Below are 25,779 nucleotides of genomic sequence, written 5' to 3' on the forward strand. Positions count from 1 at the left end.
TGGGATCCTTATAGCCACCTTCTACAGTGTTCTATTATTACATCCATTTAACAGATAAGAAAATTGAACCTAGAACTTTTAAGTAATCCATCCATAGTCCCACCCAAGTGGAAAACATTATAAATAGGACTAGAGGCCCATTGCATGAAGAGATTGGTGCAATAGGCCTTCCCTTCCCCTGGCTGCCGGCACCAGTTTTCCTCCGGCACCTGGGACCCAGGCCTTCACTCTGGCCGGAGCCTTCAGTCTTCGCTCTGTCACTTTGTGCCTACGTATGCAAATTAACCATCTTTGTTGGGTTAATTTGCATACTCTCCTGATTGGCTGGTGAGCGTAGTGGAGGGGCGGTCAATTTACATGTTTGTCTATTATTAGGTAAGATATGTCTCTACAGCCACTAGATTTCATATTCTAGCAAACTAGCAAACTGGGATAACAAATCCTACCCATAGGATTTCTGTGAAGTTCAGATGAATGAAAGATACATAATACTTAGTAACTTCCAAAAACAAGATACCAATATTTAAAAATAATTCGCATTAAGATTTTGAAGCACAGCAAAATGTTGAGATTTGGAAAATAACCAGTAGAGATAAGGGGACTTTTGAATTTCATTTCATGTTTAAGTGGCAATAGAATTATTAAAAAGAATGGCTGATGGCCTATAAAAGGATCTACGCTAATGCTAGATAAGGATCAAATCAAATTAATACTTGCTTGCTGGTGTTCTGCTACAGGGCTTGAAAAGTTTATTCTCTGAAGTAAATGAAACAAGTGCTCTTCAATATGGCTGCAGGCTGTTAATTTACTTAGCAACTGTTCCCCCCCTGTACTGAAAGGGAAAATTCAGTCCACTTCTGGCCGGATAATGACAAGACCCAGAAAGAAGCCTAGAAAACATGGCTTGCTCTGCTGCCCAGCATGAGAGCTTCCCTGCTCCTTTCCCAGTAGCTCTGCAGAATTCTCTGTGCAGAGTAGAAGCGCCTCTCCAGGGACAGTCTCACCCTGACCTCTCAGGGTCCACTTACCTGACTAACAATAAAGAAGATGATGGTCATGGCAGCACAGGCCAAGGTGATAAGCATGAGGAACTTGAACCTGAAAATCAGCCCCTATTAGGAGAGAGAAAGAGTGGCTTAACATTCCACCAGCTACCATCAATCCTTATCTCAATATATAAATCTCTAAAAATCGAATTTTAAAGAAATCTATAAAACCAAATCCCTAAGAGTGATAGTGAAATAATTTCACATAGTAACCTTTCTCCTGCAGAGGGAAAAAAAATGTCTTGGGCCAAATATGTCCTATGTGCTTATCTCTCATGAAACAGTAATACCAGAGCCTGGGAAATTATATTCACAGCACATCACGAGGCTGCTAATTTCCCTGCTAAGCTGGTTATGCTTCTCTGTAAGGGTTCAAAGTTACCAAATCCAAGTTGTTGTTTTTTTTGCAGTGGAAATAAAATTCTGCTCCAGTGAACAAAAAGAAACGTGCATATTAATCAACATCAAGTGGACTCGGTTGAGTTTTTTCATGTGTCACTCTAGCTCTAGAGACAGGCAAAGCTTTAGAAGTGCCCCTGGTTTCTGAGAGCAGGGTTGAAGGGAACCTGTGTTTTGGGAAGGGACGCCTCTGCAGATCTACTGCATATGGGAACCCTGTGGTTCTGCCGTTTCTGTTTTTCTCTTCAGAGAGGAATTAGGTCCATGTCTCCAAGCTCAGCCACTTGGGCGTGAGCCCAAAGGGATCCTTGAGAAATCAAGAACGTGTTACCCACATTAGAGATTTGAGTGTTTCTCTTGAATGAGGCACATAATCTATAAACAGAGATCACTGAACTCTATCTGAGCACCTGCTGGATATTTCAGGGGGAACTGTGGCTTCCTTGAGTCTGCAAATCAGATCACCTGGGCTGAACCCCACCCAGTCTTAAGGCTGATTCTCAGCCAGGGAACCTTAACCAATGCCTCACCCCAAGCCAAATCCCAAGTCTATCAAACTCAAATCTCCCACTGAGCATGTACCTACATTCCACCCCAAAGCCGAAGAACCTGTGGGACAAGTTTACTACTCACTGGGGACAGAAATACCTTTATACCCTCAGAAAACTCCAAAATTTAGATAGTCCAGCTACATGCCTCTCGGCGTAGGATTTAGCCTCTTATTTTTCCCAGAGATCCTCTAGTACACATAAATCTCTCAATGTGTATGTGTATTTGAAATAAAGGCTTCCAATCTCCAGGTGTAGGGTGGGGTGGGGTGGGGTGGGGTGGGGTGTGGTGTGTGTGTGTGTGTGTGTGTGTGTTTATACAGCAAGCAGGGGATACTGAGTACCGTTTCCTGAATGAGCCAAGAGACCTGCTCACCTCATAGTGCAGCCGCCGGACTTTGCTCATGGCTGGCAGGCTGGACTGCTTCCCATTGATGTTCCGAAACACCTGAAATACCATGAAGCACAGAAACAGGAAGTACAGGCAGAGGCAGATCCCAGCCACGATGATGAAGGCCATCTGATGGTGTTCGGTGAAGGAAACAGCAGGGTAGGCAAGCACACAAGCCCTTCTCCCAGCTCCATTGGTAATACCTTTTCTCTCCAAATATGTAGGTAGTTTTCAGGGGTATAAAATATTAAAACCTGGTTCTAATGTCAGTGAGATAGGTTTTCTGCCACAAATCTAGCAAAGAGAGAAACATTCCAAATTGCTTTCTAAGCCAAATAAGAGAAATGAAGCTTCCCTTCATTTCTCTTCAATGCAGACTCCAGGGCCCAACCTAGACCTTCTGAATCAGAATCTGCCTTTTAACAAGGTCCTTGGGAGGTTCATATACACAATAAATTTAAAAAGCACTAAAATATTAGGTGTTGATTGCATAATACTGATCAAGTGGACAGCTGCATTAAAATCACCAGAATTAAAATACAGATGGCCCAGGTCTCTCACTGCAGGTATATGGAATCAGATTTTCCAAGGGATAGGACACCAAGAATAACCATATTTGGAACCATTGGGCTAGACTCTGGATTTTTGGAAGGAGATTGAAATACCCTGGAATCAGGAGCGGGTGGAGTGGGGTTGGGTGCAGCAGCTGCTAAGGGAGGCTGGCCATGGGAATGAAGGTCTATAAGTAAAACCAGGGGTGAAGCTCTGTTTGCAATCTCCTGTCCACCACAAAAACTATCGTGTCAAATGGAACAGGGACCAGGAGGACACATGGCCAAGGTGGGAGTTGAGAGGGTGGCAATATACTTTCAGACCAAGCAGGGCGACTTTAAGACCTATCTTTAAAGTTCAGTCTGAGAACCACTGAGGCTTGGGGTAGAGTGAGCTGGCTCGGAGACAGGTGCCCTGATCTTTAATTCCTTTCTGCTACAACTCTACCCCAAGTTACATATTTAACAATTGTTTAACAAGTGTGAATTCAGCATGTATATTTCATTAAATAATATATTTAATGAAGCTTTTCCTTCTTTCCTAAAATCAATAGTACCCTGGAATGAAGGGAACATAATTATTTGCTTCAGGACTCTAAATGTTATTTGCCTTCCTAAATTGTCATCATATCATAGAACAAAAGGGCTGGAGTAGATGTGACATTATATATATATCCTATATAGTAAAAGGCTAATTAATATGCAAATAGACCGAACGCGGAACAACCGATCACAATGACGTGCGCTGACCACCAGGGTGTGTGTGCGAAACATGGCGGGTGTTGGCCGCGGTGGGATGGTGGAGCATGTGAGAGGGGGCGCAAGACCAAGGAGGGGCGCCAGTTGCTGTCATTGGGGCGAGCCTCTGGTGGTTATTAAAAATTCTTTGCTCCCGCACACCGTGGTCTCGCCTGGCACTTGCACCTGCTGCCGGCGCTGGCGCCGGCCCCACTTGCACCCGCAACCAGCACTGGAGCCGCCATTTGTACCTGCTGCCAGTGCCTGGCGTCAGTCCCAATCACTCAGCGCCATCAGTGGGTGCGAGCGGCGGCTGCTGCTGGCCCTGATTGCCCCTGAGGGTTTCTCCACCTCCCCCTGCTCCTGAGGGGAGACCAGGGCAGCAGACGCCACTCGCACCCACTGCTGGCGGCGGCCCCAATCGCTCCGCACTGTCAGCGGGTGGGTGCGAGCGGGGCTGGCGGTGTCAGCGCATGGGAGCAGCAGTAGTGGGAGTGGGGCTGCTGGCAGACAGGGAACAGGGGGCTGCAGCAGGAGGGGCCAGGCAGGGGTGTGGAGGATGGGCTAAGACCCGCCCCTGTGCCTACTGCAGCCTCACAGGCCACAGTTCCTTTCAAGGTGCACGAATTCGTGCACTGAGCCCCTAGAGTGTGTGTGTGTGTGTGTGTGTGTGTATCTATATATCTATATATATCTATATATATATCTATATATCTACATATATATCTATATATCTATATATCTATATATCTATATATCTCTATATCTATATATCTATAGAGATATAGATATATAGATATATATCTATATATATATCTCTATATATATCTATATATAGAGATATATATATAGATATATATTCCCCGTTTGGTGCAGCTCACAGATTTAGTGTGCTCACAGACTTCTTGTGATAATCCAAAGCCAATATAAATATCATGGCCAGGCAAAGCATATTGGCCAGCACATAACAAGATATTATCCATCAGGAAAGAATACAACTCAAGCCTTTCTCCCCTCTTTAGAGGAGAGTCTTTTTCTCCCCAAGGATTTAACTCATTATTCAGGAAGATAAAATATTTAAATCCAGCATCCTAAAAGGGATAAGCTAATACTGTCACTTCTGCTTCATAAAGAGGACTCCGACAGAGTTTATACAACCAACCAGAGGCCTTGGGCAACGCCTCTGGAACTAATCACCTTAGCCTTATCTCCTCTTGGTCTTGGAAATGAATAGCAGCAGCATGGTATGCCAGCACACCAAGGTCACTGTAAGAAGTCTCACACACAGAGGAATTCAGAAACTGGCTCTCCCACAAGGAGCCCAGAAATGAACCTCCATGGCTCCAGGGAAAAGCTAGTCATGCTTCGGTCTGCAGTAAACAAGGGTGGAATAGATAATTTAGACAGGGTGCAATAAGACCAGCAATTCTGATGCTTCCGCCGTAGGGACATGCTGCAATCTCCTTATTTTGCCTGCTCTCACCCAGGCTTGAAAGCAAGCATTAATTCCTCTCATTATTTGCTTTAATTGTGCCGTTATCTTCGGTCTAAGGATCAAAGCTCTGGCTGAGCACATATGGAGAACATCATTAGAAAATGATCTTGGGGATCGGACGGCTATGGGAAGAAATAAAACCCTAAGACCATCCAGGAAGGATACAGCCAGCTCTGTTCCAACATCTGTAGTCCAGATACTGTAGAAGGGATTCGTGAGTTGTACCCCTCTACAAAGAGAAACGAGATGGAAAAGCAAGAAACAATTAATACAGAGGCAAAGGGGCACTTTCCTTTCTATAGAGTCTTAGCTTTTCAGCTGGAGGGGTGGAGGGTGTATTTAGAAATGTCACAGAGGACTTAAATAGAAAAAGAGTTTGAAGAATATCGGCCCAATCCGGCCAGTGTTGCCCAGTGGTTGAGCCTCAACCTAGGAACCATGAGGTCACGGTTTGATTCCATGATCAGGGCAGGTGCCCTGGTTGTGGGCTCGATCTCCAGTAGGGAGCGTGCAGGAGGCACCTGATCAATGATTCTCTCTCATCATTGATATTTCTATCTCTCCCCCTCTCCCCCTCTCTCTGAAATCAATAAAATACAATTAAAAAAAAAGGAATAATCAGCCCAAATCGTTTGCATCTATAAAGAGCTTTACCTTTGATTTAATCCCAATCCCTATCTGAGGATGTGACCATGTCCACAGTCTCCCAACTACCCTTCTCCCTTTTGAAAACTCCTCCTGAAGAGCGGGCAGTGGACATGCTGGTGTGCATTTCAGCCCAGAGTCCCACAGGCATCTGCTCACCTCTCACACATGTCAAATATGAAGAGGCAGAAAGAGCCAACAGCGATTGGTCCGACTTGCTTCCAATACCCTGCTATGTGATTCCGCTCATGCTGATCCTGATGAAAGCCAAGTTGAGAAATGAGATAAAGATGGGGAGAGCAAAACAATTCTATAGGTGAGTCAGTCATTCGAACAATCCTTGCTGACAACCTGCTGTGTATCAAACATCGTGTCAGACTCTAGGCTTTGAGAATGGGTGAGACCAAAATCTGTTCCTAAAACTCTCATAGTAATAACAACAGGGTGCTACAGGAACACAAAGAAAGGCCTTATAGGTTAAATCATTTAGAATTAAATTCGTATGTGACTTATTCTTTGTGTTTGATAAGGTGGGGTGGTCCCCAGAGGACTGAATAAAGGCTCTAAGGTATTCAACTATGTCAAATATAAGAGGTCTCAAGGTTAGGAAAATAAATCCATGTTTTCCCTGTCTTTATTCAAAACAGGAATGGTTCCTCTTGATACATGTACAAAGATACTAAAAGACAGAAAATAAAGGGGAGTGGCTGGGGAGTGTTGGGGTGGGGGAGCTAAGAGATCAACTGAAGGACTTGCATGCATGCATATAAGCATAACCAATGGACACAAGACACTGCGGGGGTTGGGGGGTGAGGGCATGTGCTGGAGGGTAGGGAAGGTCGGGGGAAGGTGGGGAAAAAAAGGAGACATATGTACTGCTATCTGTAATACTTTAAACAATAAAATAAAATTTAAAAAATATACTTCATTAAAACAATTTCACAAAAACAAAAGAAAATAAAGGCGAGTAAACTGAGAAAATAGAGAAAGGCAAAAGACATAGTTTAGCATCCAGGCTGGGATCCCGGTGGGACATTCCACACCAATTCACTCTGGGCAGTGCACCCCGGCACACTGTCCGGCCGCTGCCCCTGAGCCCACTCCACTCGCTGTCCCTGCTGCTGAGGGCTCGTTCTCCATGTGTCACTGCTGGCGAACCCTCATGCCTCCCCTGGCAGTAGGCAAAGCCTTCCTCTCCTCTCACTGTTCTCCTGGAAGGGCTGCACGGCTTCGGAAGCAATGATCAAACCATCATGGAATTCACAAACAGCCCACCCAACCACAAAGCCCATGTGCTTGACCCGGGGCCCAAGCTACAGCTGGCGTGTCATTTTAGCCACAACGTGCTGACGGCACCATTCTTATTTTTATCCACGGTACCGTCAATTCCTCTTGAAATACGATTTGGTGTCTGTACAAACTGACCAGGGAGGACAGCGTTTCAGGGTAAGAGGGGTTACTAGGCCACCTGGACAAATTGCCAGCTGGAAAGAACTGGGCCTACACTACATTCTCTGGTGGTGACGTTGGTCCTGGGCATAAGCAGAGCAGAAGCCAAAGGACAAGAAATAATAATAATCGCTAACCTTTGTGTGTTGACTCCCTGCTAAGTATGTTACATTTACATCTCACAAAAACCCTATGCACAAATCCCATTTTATAGATGAGGAACTTGAGATTCAGAGTGATTAAGTCACGTGCCTAAGGCCACTCAGCTCACCAGTGGTGAAGCAGAAATTGGAACCGAGAGCCTGATCCCAGAACTCACTCCTGTAGCCACTAATTTATTCTGCCATAGCCACTGTCCCTTCCCCGAGAGGTGCTGACTCTTACCATCATGTGCTCGCCACAGAAGATGATCCAGAAGGAGAGAAGCATTGCATAGAAGATGCCCTGCCGAATGTCACCAAACAGCAGCATCCACGTCCAGTCAAACCCAATGGAAAACCATTCCACTGGGATATTGATAAAAGTCATGGAAATCCCAAGGGCAAAGATGACTCTGATGGCAAGAACATATCAGGAAAATGATTTGATCAATTTGGGAAGCAGATCTTCAAACGTCAGAAGCCAGTTTTGGGGAATGAGATGTTACTTATTGGGAATGAAGCCATATGACCCATTTTCTTAGCTCTCATAGTGAGTTTCTACACAGAGATACAAAATGTCTTCTTTTTGTGGTACCATTGCAGAATGAAGGCATGTTACCTTAACCTTTCTAGATCACTGAACCTAACCTCCTTAACCCCTGGAATTTTATTTTGGTACCAGCTCAGATTAAAAGCTTCCTACAATGTTTTTACCCTCCCTTGCCTTCTTAATCAGACCTCCTTGAACATAATGATCCTCTCTTATCTATTCAGGTTATCACTAACTTGATCTCTAAGAATATTCATTGTTATAATGCTTTCCTCAGCAACTGTGAATTATATGAGCATATTCGTTTCGGTGATAAGTGACTCCAAACAGTATGAAATGCACATTCTTTTAATGGCTTGTTTAGTGTGTATTTTGCTTCCCCCATCACACTATTAATTGCCATTTCTCTACCAAATTATTCATTGAGTCACTGATTTATTCCTATTTTCATTCATTATTAATGAAATACATATGTTTATTAAGCACAGATTATGCACTGGGCATTTTGTTAGGGCTATAAATACCTAAATAAATATGACCAGTTCTTCCACTCCTGGAAATATGTTTAGTGCCTCGGCCAGATAAAGAGACAAAGTGTGATAAGTGGTATGATAGAAGTGTGTGCACAGGCTGCTACTGTCACCTCTAACTTTGACAGAAATTGAGGTGAGTTGTGAGCCAAGGATAAGGAGGTGGATGGGCATTCCAAGCAGAGGGAAATGCGTGGATGGAGGCTCAGCAGCCTGCAACAGCCTGAGCATTTGGGGATCTGCATGAGACACTTATCAGGAAACGTCAGGACATGATACCAGAGAAGTGAAAAGGGGTGAGCTCATGAGGAAACTTGAATACCTCATTAAAGAATTTGCAATTTATCCTGAAAGAACTGAACCAATAAAAAAGGTTCAACAATGGAGTGACATGATTCTTTCATTCATCCATTCATTCATTCAACAAATTCATATTTATTGAATTCCTTCTATGTACCAGTCACTATTCTAGACACTAGGGATGTAACAGATAGCAAAACAAAGATCCCACTCTTGTGATACCTGCATTCAGATGGGGTTAGAGGAGGGATATAAGAGGAAAGATAGTAAATAGAGAATGATTGTTATAAAGAAAAATAAAGCAAGGTGGGAGAATGGAGAGTAGTGCTATTTATATATGATGGGCAGGAAAAGCCTTTAAGATAAGATACATAAGAGCAGGGCCTGAAGGAAATGAGGAATTGAGCCACAGATCTATCTGGATAAGAGCATCTCAGATAACGAGAACAGCAAGTGCAAAGGTCCTGGGGTTAGGCATGTTTGAGCACCATCAAGGGGATGGTAGGTGATGAAGAGGATAAGAGATAAAATCAGAGGTAGTAAGAGTCCAGAATATCCAGGGCTTTATAAACTAGGGCAAAGGAGGTGCAAAGCCAATAGAGAGCTTTGAGCAGAGGAGTGACATGATCTGATTTACACTTGAAAGGGAATCTGGCTGCAGTGTGAATAGATTATAGGGAGGAAAATGGTGGAAGCAAGGAGAACAGTTGAGAGGCTCTTTCAAATAAACCAGGTGAGAAATGGTGGAGGGTTAGATTAGGGTAGTAGCAATGAAAATGGTGAGATTTCTTGGTGGGTCAGATGAGGAGTGTGGAAAACCAGAAGTAAAGGGGACAGGGTGGAGTTGCCATTTCCCATGATGGGAAAGCCTGGGAGAGGAACAGGTTTGAAATGGGAGGATATCCATTGTTTTTTGTGCGTGTTACATTTCTGTGTAAGTGAAGATGTTGAATAAACAGTTGGAATATTTGAATCGAGAGTTGGGAGAGGCTGAGATTGACGATTATAAATTAAGAGTCATCATTTAGGTGATTTTTAAAACCATGAGATTAGATGAGATCATCTAAGGACTAAGCACAGCTAATAAAGAGAGAAGTTCCAAAGACTGAGCCCTAACTCCAAAGTTTAAGAGGTTGGAATTTGGTTGGAAAGAGCAATGGAGACTGAATGACCAAAGGAGGAGAATGACCACAAAAAGGGTGGAAAAGGCTAAAAAAAAAAAGGCAGTGATCAATCATGTCAAATGCTGATAACAGGTCAAGAAAAGTGAGGACTGAGATATGACCATTGGGTTTGGAATGTGAAGGTCACTGGTGATCCTATCAAGACCAGTTTCATGGGGTTCGGGGAGGGAGTGGTGTGTGAAATGGGCTTAAGAAAAACTAGGAGGAGAAGATATACAGACAAATTTTTTTGAGGAGTTTTGTTGTAAAAAAGAAAAATGGTGTGATGGCTTCAAGGGGAAATGGGAAAAGGAAAAGTTTTGTTCAAGAATGAGAGGTAACAGGGAGTATTCGTACATTAGTGGGAATGATTTCAGCAAAAAGGAAAAAGTCAATAATATGGGAGAAAGGAATACGTCTACAGGAGCATTGTCCTTCTGGACTGGTCTTAGTTAGGAGAAAGGCAGCTCACCCCCTGTAACAGGGAGAAGTATCTGAGTCAGACCATGGGGATGAGGAGCAAGGACAGAACAAGGAGCCGAAAGAGAGAGAACCTGCAGCATTTAATAATAATTTCTATGTGAAAGCTGGAGGAGAAAAAAAGTCCAGAATGACTCCTGGTCAAATCACTAGCCCAAGTACTACACTGACCACTTGACCTAGATCCCACTAAACAGGAGCAGGCAATTAGATCATGCAATGCTGTGTTCCCTCAGGGTGCTCCCATCTCAACCCTTACTTTTCTAGAAGCACCGGGGGCCGGGACAGCATGGTGATCCTCCTCCAATACCACACCATAATGATGAAGATGCTGGGCGTAAGGAAGGTCTTCATGGCAAACCACACCTTGGTGAAGCCTCCATTTTGGTGGATTCCCTAGAGAGAGGCCAACATTTTGAAAGTGAATATATCTTGGTGTTATTTTCTACCAGCAGAGAGAGGTAAGGGGAGACCTTGTCTGCTGAACTGTCCAGATCAAAAGCTTTCACATTCAGAGCATATACTGTCGCCTACTCTCCCTGACCCCTTCTCAGGCATTGTAGAAATAGAAATCCGAAGGCATAAAAATGGACCCGCTCTATACGAAGGGGATAATCAAGAATATGATTAAAGATTTTTCTGTATGGCTTTCATTGAAAAATTGGAGAAATCGTAGATGCCCAAGTTAAGATTGGTAAAATGTGTTAAAGTAAATCTATGTGAGTGTGTGTGTGTGTGTGTGTGTGTGTGTGTATTTAATATTCATTCACTGTATATATAAAATATTCACAATATACCATTAACATACTCACAAAATGCCATTAAATTAAAAGAGCAAGGCCCGGCCAGTGTGACTCAGTGGTTGAGTATCGACCTATGAACCAGGAGGCCATGGTTCGATTCCTGGTCAGGGCACATGCCTGGGTTGTGGGCTCTGACTGACGATTCTTTCTCAACATTGATGTTTCTATCTCTCTCTCCCTCTCCTTTCCTCTCTGAAATCAATAAATATATATTTTTTAAAAAGAGAGCGAGGAACAAAAGTGTCAATTGAGTATAATCCTATTTTTTGTACATGAAGGATTATATATGAATATATGTATAGAAGAAATCTGACATCAAAACCTTAATAGTGGTTATTTCTATATGCTAGGATATTACAGGTAATTTTTATATTCTATGTGTTTACTTGTGCTTTCTAGTTCTCTACAATATATATGTATTTCTTGTGTAACTATGTTTTTGATTAAAAAATGGTCCCCTTGCCCCATGTTCTAATTTTTCCCATTAAACAAATAAATGGAAAGAACCTAAAACACCACTGCTCCTGTTGACATTTAGGCTTGCAAGGTGAAACATGTAACAAATAACTGCTTTTATTTTGGTGCTATTCATTATGCAATCGTGATCATTAACACATCTTCAATGGGCACAATAATCGCTTTATTTTCCATTTCTGTAATCTCTCGCACAAATTTCTGATCTCAGCCATCATGGGTATGTGTTATTATTCTTATTTCTCAGGTGAGACAATAGAGGCTTAGAGATAACAAGTGCTTCTTTTCAACACACGTGCTCCATAACCAGTGTTCTTAGCCTGTGTTCTAGTGCTGCAGACTGCTTGGGCCAATTAGATACACTCACCACCAACCGAATATCTTTTATCTCCCCAATCCCAACGTTGATTTTCTTCTTTTCATTCACAGGCAGCCGGATGTTCAAAAGGTAGTACTTATGAGCCACAGATCCGATTTCCATGAAAGGAAGGACATCACATTCATAGTAACGGCCCTCATGCTCTGGGGTCTGGAAGAACAGAGGTTTTGAGGCAGGGTCAGTATCGCCAATGGACTGTCTGAACTGTCTTACCTTTGCCTCCTAGCACGAATTCTTTTTTAAAAAAATATATATTTTATTGATTTTTTACAAAGAGGAAGGGAGAGGGATAGAGAGAGAGAAACATCGATGAGAGGGAAACATCGACCAGCTGCCTCCTGCACACTCCCTACTGGGGATGTGCCTGCAACCAAGGTACATGCCCTTGACCGGAATCGAACCTGGGACCTTTCAGTCCACAGGCCGACGCTCTATTCACTGAGCCAAACCGGTTAGGGCCCTAGCACGAATTCTTGAAGGTATTCCTAGCTAATGCTTAAAGGTATTCCTTAGAGGTATCGATAATAGGGCACACTGGAGGCATGGTATCTACCGGTTGCCCTTCCTCCCTTCAAAAAACAAACAGCCATTAGCCACATTTGAGGTAGAACCTAAAATGTTAGGTAAAAAGCAAAAATCTCTTCTATGTCCTTTCACTTTTCTCAGCGTTTTAATCCTCATTGGAGCCTCCTATCAGGTTCATCTGGTCTACCAGTACTGCATGCTTTTTATTTGCAGCCTGTCACTGGAGACCTGTAGGGCTCTGTGGAACAGTCAACTTCTTAATGTTCAGGAGGAAGCTCTTGCTGACACGCCGCACAGTCTTAGGTAACGGCTAATTACTTACATGGTTTTGGCCAGCAGGAGAAGCTGCAAGGAGCTGAGAACATCTGTTTTATTGATTTGACAGAAAAAGAAGCAACTCCAGGAACCCTTGAGACTTGGGGAAGACAGAAAGGGATGACAGGTAGTAATGGGATTAGTCTGAGATGCCCAGTTGGAAATTTCTATCTCAAAGCTTCTAAACTGCCCAAGAGGCAAGATGGCAGAGGGAGCAGACATTTTAATTAAACAAAAATTAATCCCAGTTTTTAAAAGAAGCCTCTCACCCTTCCTGCCAAGCAATTGAAGAGTTACTGCCCAGAGCATGGCAGTGGGAGGTTGGAGAGTAGGGGCACGGGTTGTTTTGAAAACTAAATTCTGCTCTCCCGCACCAGGACTCCTGGCTTTGTGTTCCTACCAAGGGGTAGAGGCTTGAGGTAAATATGGCCATGTAGAGGTGTAAGCTTTAGCAGCCAGGGATTTTTTCCTAATAAAAGAGATGCGTGTCTGCCATCAATATTGGGTTTATATGCCAGCTTCCATGTTTTCTGATCAAATGATAGGGAAGACCTAATTTGTTGTTCCCAAGCCTAAATTCTCAGAATTTCTATAATTTTTTATGACTCATCAGAGTAAAAAGTCTAGTGGAAAAATCAGAAGGAAGATAATAAGGAGTCTACAGACTAACTAGTATATTAAGAGTCTTCTGCCCCTTCTGTGATCTTGCGGAGTTCTTTATTGGAGAGTCAGAACTTAGAGTGCAATAAACACAGAACTCTGTAAACAGACCAAAGACACACATGGCAAAGTAGAGGTAGAGCAGGCAAATATCTGGCTTATTTGCTTCCACTCCCTACTCAGAGCAGACATCACTAATCAATCATGATCGTTTTTTATCCTTTAAGGTTTGAGGGGCTCTTATCAGAACTATCAGTTGATTAGACTTGGCTTATGGAATTAAAAAAATTCTTCTGCAGAAAGAATCCTGCTTTTTATCTACACTTCATCTGCAGGCTGGATGATTCTTTCTGTATAGGCTGTCTTTCTCTCCTTCCTGTTCCTTTCTCTCTCTTATACGTACAAATCAGGGCTAGTAGTAGGCCCTTGCAGGAACAACTAAAACCACTATAGGCTCTGATTCAGCCTCAGATTAAGCTGCATTGAGGAGGTTGATGACCCCCTGTGGTAGCGGCAAGGAGGGTTTTCTGATATGTTTCCAATCAGAGTCTTGTTTTATTGAGAGTTTGAGGGGGAAGAGAACATAACTCTATTTAGTCTAATGCCGTGGTCCCAAAAGTAGTAGTATGGGAGTTGAGGGCCTGGGCCTTCCAAGTCCAGCCTTTAGCTCTGATGGGGAAGAGGTTACTTGAGTACAGCAGGAAGAAATGAATGACACTGCGTCAGACATGCCTAAGGACAGGCATTGTGCTGTGATGAGGATGGCAATGACCTGACCTTGCTCCTTGTTGGGAACCTTATGAAGGTCATCCACCTCATTTGGCCTCACTTTCCTCATAAGTAAAACAAGAAGGTAAAATAAGATAATCTACAGGGTTCTAGTCCCCTTTCATTGTTCTCTAGGTGTCCTCCACTTCCCTGTCCCTACAGAGGCTAATGCTACCAACCCATGAGACAAATTTATCTACGTTTCCTTGGCGTTGGGGCTCAGTGGTTGAGCATCAACTTATGAACCAGGAGGTCACAGTTCAATTCCCAGTCAGGGCACATGCCTGGGTTGCAGGCTCAATTCCCAGTAGGGGGTGTGCAGGAGGCAGCTGACTGATGATGTTCTCTCTCATTGATGTTTCTTTCTCTCTATACCTCTCCCTTTCTTTCTCTCTAAAAATCAATAAAAAAAATTTATCTAAGTTAAAGAAACTGGATACACCGGATTCTGGGATCCTCGCCTTGCCTACCTGTCTCAAAGATAAACACTGCATCCTGTTGGGGACTTTTCCGTACACACTGAAGTTCTGCCTCTGCCAGTATTTAGGACATTTAGAAAGACAGACAATCCCCCCTCTCTCTTTACTTTCTCCCATCCCCCTTAGCCCTCCCCCAGCTCCAGCCAACTCCAGCATGAGACTGACTAATTAGGACAAATTACAGCAGGTGGCAACTTGACTTCTTTTTTTTAACTTCGCAAGCCACCAGGGACTAAAACCCTTTACAGCAATTTCTCATTTAATCTTCAGACTCAAAACTAAATTTCACTGCAATCAGAAAGCACAGATTTGATGATTCATTTTCCTTCACACTTTTCAAGGTTTAATATCTTTCTTGAAAGGGATCAACACATCCTAAAGATAATTAAGCAGCCAACACGGAGGAACAGTTGCAGGCTTCTTAATGACTCCCCCTCACTCTGCTTCTCAGTGCCTTGCAAGTGTGTGAGTGAGGTGAGAAATGACTTTTCCCTTTTCTGAGGATGAAATTCCATATCCCGAAGCTTTATAGCCTTTAGATTAGATATCCAACCAGTCTCACCTCTGAAAGACGCAGGCAACTTGCAGCAACAGCTAGAAAGGTTTTAAATAATTTTCTCTGTTGCACACAAAGATCTGAACATGTTAGAGAGTCCCCTCTCCTGCTACCTCCAGTTTCCCTCCACCATTCATTTTTACCCACTGATTGTCCCCTGAGGGCCTCCCCAAACAATTCCAGATGGCTTTATTTTGGTTGCAAGTGGAACTATATTTGGCACTCAGCAAAGGGTCTAGGGCTGTGGTCGGCAAACTGTGGCTCATGAGCCACATGCGGCTCTTTGGCCCCTTGAGTGAAATACCACGTGCGGGCGTGCACATACAGTGCGATTGAAACTTCGTGGCCCATGTGCAGATGTCGGTATTTTGTGGAAGAGCCACACTCAAGGGGCCAAAGAGCCGCGTGTGGCTCTCGAGCCACAGTTTGCCGAGCCACAGTTTGCTGACCACTGGTCTAGGGCAGTGGCTCTCAAATTTTATCAAGCTTAAGAGAAGAAATTGAAATCCTCTTGAAACACAGATTCCTTGCTTCTGCATGCTGAGATTTTGATCCATTAGGTTTTGGGTGTAACCTGGGAATCTGCATTTCCTACAAGCTCTCAGATGATGTGAAGCTGGCAGTCCTCAGATCATGCTTTCTGTAGCTCTAGTCTATGGAACCTGGAAGAGAGACTTAATAAGTGTCAGGTGCCCCAATAGGTGCTTATGCCCATGAGAGTTCTAGTGGCCCATCTGATTAACATCCTCTTTCATTCTCAAATGTGTCTCAGACTACATGTTACATGATAAGGTCATTCTGCTTATGTTCACTATCCCATGTAGTCCTTATAAAGACTCCCATAGCAGGCATTACTATTCCATTTTGCAGAAGGGAAACTGAAGCTCAGACAGAGTAAGTAAGTTTGCCCAAGGTCACGCAGACAGTAAGTGACACAGCCTGGAACTGAAGACACATGTTTTGCTCCAAATCCATGTTTTTAACTAATGTTAATTCTGTGAGCCTGCCCCGTCTTACTCCTCCTCAAGGTAGGACGGACAGGGCAGGGGCATGGTACTCAGAGGCTTCAACCTGCCATTTTACCATTCCACAGGGAATCCCAATGTTATAGTTACCGGCAAAAGCAAAAGGCCAATGCTAGGAGAGGAAAAGAACTAAACCAAACGATGGAGTGGATATTACAAAGCTACCCAAATCCTTCAGGAGCAATTGATCTGGAGATGCCGTGTGACAAATGACATACTCAACAATGTGCTCTCACAAAGTTTGGCCTCTCATCCACTAACACAAAGAAAACGAGACCTTTTCTATACCTGAAGGACCACCAGAGATCACCTATCATTGATGGTGCACCACGTCAGCACCCTTGGGAACTGTGGGTAACCGTGAGTAACAGTAACTATGGCTCCATTTCACCTTCACAGAGACTTTCAAGAGCTGAGGGGTAAGTAAGGGTGAGGGGCCAGAATGTCATGGAGGCATGTGTAAGGGCAGCACTTGGCTTTTATAAAGGGCCTCCAGCTCACTGTGATTTGGTCCTTTAATCATCAAATCCCACTATCCATGGAGGTCATTGAATCAATCTTTGGGCCTTTGCCCCAAAGAAAATGTTTCCATATTTTCAATGCAGGATAGTAATCTCCCTCCCATGGGTGGTTGACTGAGTCCTTCTGGAAGAACCAGAGAAGGGAGTGTCTTAAAGATAGGTTAGAAGACTGAGGTTGTCTTTCTATCTGTGGTCACTGGGATTTTTAGTCTTCATACCTACACATGAACTTTGACAGCAAAGAGAAGCCTAAGAAAAAGAGAAGTAGACTCGGCACTACTCCAGTATCAAGATTCTTATATATCAAAGTAATTTAGCAATGTTCTTCAGACACATTCAGCTATTAACCAAAGAATGAGGAATTTATTTTTATGGAGCTATTTCAGAGAAATAACTAAATCACTTCAGACAGACATTCCTTCTATTCTTTCCTCCTTTGCCGGGATAGGAAATATCTACACAGCCCTTTTCTCTACAAAGACAAAGGATAATGTGGGTTATGCATGCTAAGAAATAAGGAACATATCTGTTAATTGTAAAGCAAATCTTCTCACATAACTGGAAATCAAATATAAACTACAGCCCTGACAGGTTTGGCTCAGTGGATAGAGTGTCGGCCTGCGGACTGAAGGGTCCCAGGTTTGATTCCAGTCAAGGGCATGTACCTTGGTTGCGGGCACATCCCCAGTGTGGGGTGTGCAGGAGGCAGCTGATCGATGTTTCTTTTTCATTGATGTTTCTGACTCTCTATCCCTCTCCCTTCCTCTTTGTAAAAAATCAATAAAATATGTTTAAAAACAAACAAACAAAAAACTCCAACAAATTAGACGTTAAGGAATCCTACCTTGGGGGATGTGAAGATACATTTGAGTTTCCGAGGCACTCTCTCATGGGCCATTTCAGTCCATTCAGCAAACATATCATCACGGTAAGCCAGGGAAACGTCCATGGAAACTTCTGCATTTTCTCCTGCAAGAGAAAGAACTCACAATTCCTAAATGGCTCTGGACACAGCTAAAAAATTCTTATTATAGGCTCTGCTGTGGAAACCAATAAGACAAAAATATCTATATAATAAAAGCCTAAGCGACCCTATGGTGGAACAACCAGAACGACTGGTCGCTATGATGCACATTGACCACCAGGGGGCAGAAGTTCAATGCAGGAGCTGCCCCCTGGTGGTCAGTGTGCTCCCACAGGGGGAGCTCTGCTCAGCCAGAAGCTGGGCTCATGGCTGGTGAGCGCAGCGGTGGTGGCGGAAGAGGATCCCTGAGAGAAACGTGACCAGGTTTTTTAACTCCCCTCAGAGACATGGTTTAAGTACCTTTGGTGCTTTCTTCTGGACATACTCTACTCTAACAGCACCAGCAGCACTAAGGAGCAGCGAGCTAAGCAGTAAGGAGCAGCAAGCAGGCGGGCGGTAAGGATCAAGGGATCCTAGGCTGCGAGAGGGATGTCCGACTGCTGGACATCCCCTAAGGGGTCCTGGACTGTGAGAAGGCGTAGGTCAGGCTGAGGGGCCCTCCACCTCCAGTGCATGAATTTTGTGCACCAGGCCTCTAGTATATAGATATCAGTGCCTATCAAACTCCCAATCTGAAATTCTAAATTTAAAGACTTAAAAGTCATCAGATGAATGTCTAGCTGGATGCTGTGTCCCCTTCTATAACCTCTGTGCAGAGATGGGGGCCTCTCTCTGAGGCAGCTCAGATGGTCATATTCTGACTCATTCAACACTTATCCTCCTATAACTTGCACTACAGGTCCTAGGTCTGCCCATAGGAGTCACACGGAAAATAAGGTACTTCTTCTGCAGAAGTTTGTTAGGCCCTGAAAGCCATACCTCATCTGTCTGTGTTTTCTCTCCTCCCTGAGAGAAACGTGACCAGGTTTTTCAACTCCCCTTAGAGACATGGTTTAAGAACCTTTGGTGCTTTCTTCTGGACATACTCTAGTCTAACAGAACCCTTGTTAACATTATTTGCAATAAGCTCTCAAATATAAGATCTGGCCTGGCCTATGTGGCTCAGTGGTTGAACAGAATGCAACCTATGAACCAGAATTCTTAGTCAGGGCACATCCTGGATTGTAGGGAGCGGCTCTAGAATTAAGCCTCGGATTGACCTGTGGCAGAGCCACAAACAAGTCCCAGCTTAGAGGGCAGAGCCCTCTTAGCATAATTAAGCTTGACCTTATAAGCTCCCTAGATCCTTCCTGGGTAGCTAATGGACTGTGGGAAGTGCAGCAAGTGCTGCCAAAACAAGTGAAACTCACAAGAACATTGTAACTATGTTGACCACTACCTTGTTTTTCTCTGACTATTAAATAAAGCCTCAGATTGCTGGCTGGATCCCTCTCTGTAGCCTCATCCAGGCACAGGAGATCCACAACGCCCCAGCTATATTCTCTTTGTCTGTCTTTAATCCTTTGCCGCCCCCCTCCCCCCCATCAGGTTCACCGAACCCTTGGCTGTGCTGGTACGGCACACTGGGTTACAGGCCTGGTCCCCAATAAGGGGCATGCAGGAGGCAGCCAATCAGTGATTCTCATCATTGATATTTCTCTCTCCCTCTCCTTTCCTCTCTGAAATCTATCTATCTATCTATCTATCTATCTATCTATCTATCTATCTTAGAGGCCTGGTGCATGACATTTGTGCACTGGGGGGGGGGTCACCTCAGCCCAGCCTGTGCCCTCTAGCATTCCAGGACCCCTGGGTGATGTCCGCTGAGGGGTCCTTAGCGCTGCCGTGGAGGCGGGAGAGGCTCCCGCCACAACGCTATGGTCACCAGTCATGAGCCCGGCTTCTGGCTAAGTGGTGCTCCCCCTGTGGGAGCGCACTGACCACCAGGGGCAGCTCCTGCATTGAGCCTTTGCTCCCTGGTGGTCAGTGTGAGTCATAGCAAATGGTCGTTCTGCCGTTCGGTCAATTGCATATTAGCCTTTTATTATATAGGATATATATTATCTGCTACTTCTCTAAAAGGTAAAACCCCTTCTTCATATTATGGACAATGTTAATCCAGAAGATAAAGGGTTTTTCCCCAAAATTAATGACTTATACATAGGTAGGAATACATTAATGAGTACACAATTATGCACAGGAATGTTCACATATTATTCCATATCAGGAAGGACCATGAATAGGTTTAAATCACCTAAGAACTCATTAAGGAGTTTAGATTCATAAAGATTGCATCTATTCATTTGTCTGTTTTATGCTATTTTAAACAAGTTCAAGAACAAAGGGGCTATAATGGGGAATGAATAAAGGACAGACCACATTTCCAAAATGATTGGAGAGCTGGCTCCCACTGGGGTTATGAGACTGCACTCAATTCTAGGCTCTGGAACCTGAACACACACAGGGGATCCGATAAGAATAACTGCTGTCTGGAAACTTAGGGCTTTTCCATCACGGGCCCCGTGTGGCTTGAGGTCGATATGATAGTGCCATAAATCCCCGCTTCTCTGAAAATATCCAGAAAGGGAAAGAAATGATGCACAAAAGAAGGGATCTGAGGCCATTCTAATGTAGATGAAACCCTCCATGAACATCGGATCTGCTACTTTATTAGTATTTAAATCTAGTCAAACATGGTGAATTGGCTACTTGTCTTCCTCCTCTTTCTCCTGAAATTCCACACACTACAGTACACACACACACACACACACACACACACACACACACACACCAGAAAAGAAAACCAAAGACTATTGAATCACAAGGGGAAACTGTAGATAAATGAGTGGGCCAGAGGTCTCAACTAATTTCTTACAGATGAAAAATAGATAAAGTAGGGTTTCCTGACAGCCATAGAGACAGGCACAGCCTAAACTGCCACAGAAGGAGTATTGGCAAAGTGAGCAAACATGCCCAATAGACACCCCCCCCCCCACCGCCCCGGGCACTTTGAACTTGAAAGCACCAGATGTTGCAGAAGACAGAGATGAGGCCTGGTGCCAACAACAGGGTGAGTGGGTCAGTCTGTACATAGAATCATTGGGCTCCCCAGTTCCCTTATATCTTCCCATCACCATCACCACACAGTCTGAGGGGAGACTCTGGCCTTGGGGATACCAGGCAATACAGAGACCCAGGGCTGAAAATGGGGAAGAGTCTGTAGGAGGAACTGTGGGGTGCCCAGCTGGGCAGAAACAATGCTTGACCATTGTTTTTCCTCTAGGTTAGGGGCAAGGCTGGCTGCAACTGCTCCCTACTGGGCAGCCTTAGTGGTCAATAGAAAGAATTGGCCAGAGCTTTAGTGCTAGGCACCAAGGGATATCTTTTTTATTTCTAACTGGGATTAGAAATTAGGGCTTTCAATCTGTTGAAAGGGCACTTCTGGAACCATATAGGTCAAGAATACAAATCTGAAAAGCTGTAAAAGAAGCTGTCAATTCAGGATTTGGGCTCCTTGGAGCACTAGGGTTCAGCGCAGCACTAGCCTTAGCCACAAGTAGGAGGGGACCTTTTCCAGCTGTTCCCTTCCTCAGAGGATGAGAAAATCTTAGAGAAGGGTATGTGCCCAACCAGAGTCCAACTCCTCCCCTAATTTCTAGAGCATACGCCAGGAGCCTGGGACCCCAGAATATCCTACTCAAACTGCCCTGAGCCACTTCCACAGCCTGGGGTGGGGGTCGGGGTGGGGTGGGGGCTCTTCCCTAGATCTGGCCTCCCAAGGGGAACTCACTGCACAAGCATACATGTACCCCTGGACTCAAGGGTGGTCAAAGGCTGGGGTCTGTAAGAGGCTATGAACAGAGAGTGGGCGTGGAGGTTGGGGTATCCACACAAAGCACACAAGGCCCCTTTCTGCACAGGATGGATCCAGGGGTGGGGACAAAAGGCGTCCAGGGGCCCACACTCCCTGGTCAGTCACATTTTGGCACAGAATTCTAAGGAGTCCAAGAATCCTAAATTCAAACCTGGCCTTCCGGTCCATTATGCAGGCAAATTTGTTTCAATTAGATGATAGACCTTATTTATCTTAACAATTTGTTGGCCTTACTTATCACTTTTAAATATTTAGACATATGGCAGCCATACCTTCATAGGTACTCTTGCCCTGGGCCCCACAAATATTAGGGATGGGCCTGGTTCAGAACAGGGGCCTCAGAGAGAGAAAGAAGCCAGACAGGTTTGCCTCCTGGCCTGCTCCCAGCTCTGAGTTCATCCCATCTGCTGGGAATCCCCAAACCGTTTTAACATATGCTGCTAAAAACAAAAGTTTAAAACACTGTGTTCATGTACAACTTCTCTGTATGAAGCCCTGTGACTTCCCCTGCTTTCATTTAATTTTTCCAACAACTCTATTAAATGAGCATGGGTATTTCCTTTGATTAGGAAATAAACTAAGGTCCTCAGATATTAAGTAACTTAAAGTCATATTGTTGTTGGTAACAGGAGAGTGACAATTTCTTTTGAAATTGTCTTAAAAGACAATCATCATTTTGTGTGGTTTTTAAATAGATTTTTATTAATTTCAGAGAGGAAGGGAGAGGGAGAGAGAGATACAAACACCAATGATGAGGGAGAATCATTGATCAACTGCCTCCTGCATGCCCCACACTGGGGATCGAGCCTGCAATCCAGGCATGTGCCCCAACTGGAATCGAACCACGGCCTCCTGGTTCATAGGACGATGCTAAACCACTGAGCCATGCCAGCTGGGCAACAATCATCTTTTTTGTATTGCTTAAAGAAAACTGTCTAACTGATGAAAGAAGCCCCTCAAACTAGTCACAAAATATGAATATGTAAGTCTTTAATAAAAACTCACAGCCATCCTAGGAAGAAGTTATATAAATTGCCCAAGAATACCAAGAGTACATAGTAATACATTGCAGTAATAGCAATACCATGGCAGAGGTGGGATGTAAGCCTTGGTCTGGATCAGCCCAAAGTCCCCCTACCCTCTACCACCTTTTTGGTAGAAACTAGTAAACTTCAAAAAAACACAACAGTTGAATCAATCACACTGTGTGCAAGGGGCCACTCAACACTGACCAAGCACCCTTTGCAGATTTCTGTAAGAGAGAAATACCCAGTGTTCCTGGGAAGCTGCCAGCATGGCGTGTAATATATCTGGAATTCCCTAATCTGAGCTTTGATGCAAAGAACTGCTGAAACCCACTGGAGAACTGCTGGAACTCCAGTCATTTCAAAAAACTGACTAGGGAAGCATGATGTGATCCCAGCCGCAGGGAGTTGGGAGCCTGGGGACACCTGGGTTCATGCCGTGGTTCTGCCCCTAACCACAGGTGTGACCAGGGGCAGGTTTGGCTTAGATAGGGGACTAAGCCCCGTCTGCTGGTGGCAGCTGCTTTGAGCTCCAGTCCATAGACAGGATGAGGCGGTATAGGTTGTTCTTACCAGACTAATTGAGAGAAGCTTCATAACAACTCTAATTCACTAACAACAGAAACTAAACCGAAACAAAATGAAAGACAATCTCTGCGCAGGTCAGCTCACAGAACAGGAGGCGGCCTGAGTCACTCTGTGGAGGGGACATTTCTTCCACACCACCATTCCCTTCTCTCCATTCCACCATCGAGGCAAGATCTTTCTAAAGCTTTCTGTGATTGTTCAGGAACTTGACCCCACACTCTGCCTAAACTTCACACATCACCTGCTTATTTCCTAGGCAGTTGGCAGCAGGTGTCATCATTCCAGTTCATGAGACAGAGAAGACAAGACTCGAAAGTCACACCCCTAGAAACACTGGCCTCAAGCTTCTAGAGCAGTGGTTCTCAACCTTGGCTGCACATTAGAATCACCTGGGAATCTTTTTAAAATCCTGATTTCTGGGCCTCATCCTCCGGAAATTCTGTTTCTTTGTTACTAATGTGTGGCCTCACCCCATAACAAAGAAACAAAATTTCCGGAGGATGGGGCCCAGAAATCAGGATTTTAAAAAGATTCCCAGGTGATTCTAATGTGCAGCCAAGGTTGAGAACCACTGTTCTAGAGCTTTATGGCCTACAGTCTTACAGCGTTACTGTCTCTCGAGGTGGACTTGTAAATAGAAACCACAGGAAGAATAGCCAGTTCAAGTGATCCTTCAGCTCTCCATCAATGGATGTTGTGATATCACTCTGGGACAAATGCTCAGGCTCCCTTTCTGTTGGAATAAGACTTGTCTCCTAGGATTCTGTGATAACTAAATCAGTTACTGCATCAGAATACGTACAGCCCGGCCAGTGTGGCTCAGTGGGTGAGCATCGACCTATTAACCAAGAGGTCCCCAGTTCGATTCCTGGTCAGGGCACATGCCTGGGTTGAAGGCTCAATCCCCAGTAGGGGGTGTGCAGGAGGCAGCCGATTGATCAATGCTTCTCTCTTACCATTCATGTTGCTATCTCTCTCCCTATCTCTTCTTCTCTCACTAAAATCAATAAAAACATATTTTTTAAGAAGAAAAAAATGTTTAGTGCATTGCCAAAAGCAGAAAGGATTCACTATTGTTATCATTTTATTGGGGATGTGAAACTCTCATACCTACCTTTGACTCAAAATAATTACCAGGTTTCAGGAACCTGGAAATGTCCGCTATGAACTCCTATCCAAACCTGGGACATAGAACTCAGAAACAGAAAAGCTCTGAGCTAAGGAGCTCAGCAAAGCTGTGACGTCAGCCACCTGAACCATTTTCCCTCCTGCCTCCAATGGACTCGGAAATAAAGTTCATCTTTAATGACTACGTTGCATGTAATAAAACACCAGTTTCATGACTCCTGGGATACTGCGTGGGCAATACTCCCCTCTGCCCCATCCCCACGCCCGGACATAATGAAAGTGAAGGATCCAATTTGCAGTCCCTGGGAGAATGGCAGGAAGGCCAAGGCTATGTCTGGCACCCGGAGAACCTTCCCTATAAAATGAGAACACTGGTTATTCCAGTTCCATGGTGGGGAAAGTAGTAAGGTGTCAGCATAGGGCATTTATAGGTTGGAAATGCATGGTTTTTCCACAATATACCAGAGCAGTGGCCTTGCTCTACTGTGGGCTGTCCAAGCTTCACTTTTCTCAAATGGCTTTGGAGACATGTTTCTGTGGGGTGGAAAATTCATCCAGAATGGGAAGGGAGGTGTGGAAAGGCACTGTGGCTCTTCACACTTACTATTTCCAGCCTGTGATGGGGGCGGTGCTCCAACATGAGGAAACCTGCGCTCCAGGGTTCTGGGGAGACAGACCCAGCTGGCAGAGGACCATTCCCGGCAGAAAGACCTGTGCCTTTCCGGATTAGGGAGCATCCATCAATCATATCCGTCGGAGCATTTACCTCTGTACTAGTTACACTGCCCTGCCCTCAGGAGAAAAGCATTTGTGCATCGGTTTTCTGAAGACAGGGGCAAGTCAGAGAGGAGAGCAAGTCCTTTTGAATGAGCCAAAGATGATAGGGGGACAAAGAGCTAGAAAAGAAGTTAGGGCAGCTGTTTAATGTAAGAACAACCCTTGGGGGCGGGGAGGGGGAGAATGAAGTGATGAAAGATGAGGCTACAGAGGAAGTAATCAAAATGCTTTTCGCTTACACTTTTTTTAAAAAAAAATATTTTATTGATTTTTTACAGAGAGGAAGGGAGAGGGATAGAGAGTTAGAAACATCGATGAGAGAGAAACATCGATCAGCTGCCTCCTGCACACTCCCCACTGGGTATGTGCCCGCAACCAAGGTACATGCCCTTGACTGGAATCGAACCTGGGACCCTTGAGTCCGCAGGCCGACGCTCTATCCACTGAGCCAAACTGGTCAGGGCTTTTGCTTACACTTTTAAAAAATTATTTTTCAATTACAGTTTATATTCAATATTATTTTGTATTAGTTTCAGATGTTACTCAGCCATAA

At 44.4% G+C, this 25,779-nt stretch overlaps 1 protein-coding gene across 3 annotated transcripts in view; it reads right to left on the reverse strand.

Annotated features, from left to right (window-relative positions):
* The window catches only part of WLS (wntless Wnt ligand secretion mediator), a 102,168-nt gene that overhangs the window by 16,277 nt on the left and 60,112 nt on the right, over positions 1-25,779 (reverse strand). For all 3 annotated transcript variants that reach the window (XM_006099224.3, XM_006099225.3, XM_014464754.2), the window contains exons 3-10: positions 17,775-17,899; positions 12,070-12,231; positions 10,685-10,821; positions 7,647-7,815; positions 5,973-6,070; positions 5,334-5,397; positions 2,370-2,513; positions 1,029-1,112 (exon numbers count right to left, since the gene is read on the reverse strand). In XM_006099224.3, coding sequence (XP_006099286.1) covers positions 1,029-1,112; positions 2,370-2,513; positions 5,334-5,397; positions 5,973-6,070; positions 7,647-7,815; positions 10,685-10,821; positions 12,070-12,231; positions 17,775-17,899 — 983 coding nt within the window. The remainder of the gene's footprint in view (positions 1-1,028; positions 1,113-2,369; positions 2,514-5,333; positions 5,398-5,972; positions 6,071-7,646; positions 7,816-10,684; positions 10,822-12,069; positions 12,232-17,774; positions 17,900-25,779) is intronic.

The sequence above is a fragment of the Myotis lucifugus genome, unplaced genomic scaffold, assembly GCF_000147115.1.
Source record: "Myotis lucifugus unplaced genomic scaffold, Myoluc2.0 scaffold_265, whole genome shotgun sequence".
Classification (NCBI taxonomy): domain Eukaryota; kingdom Metazoa; phylum Chordata; class Mammalia; order Chiroptera; family Vespertilionidae; genus Myotis; species Myotis lucifugus.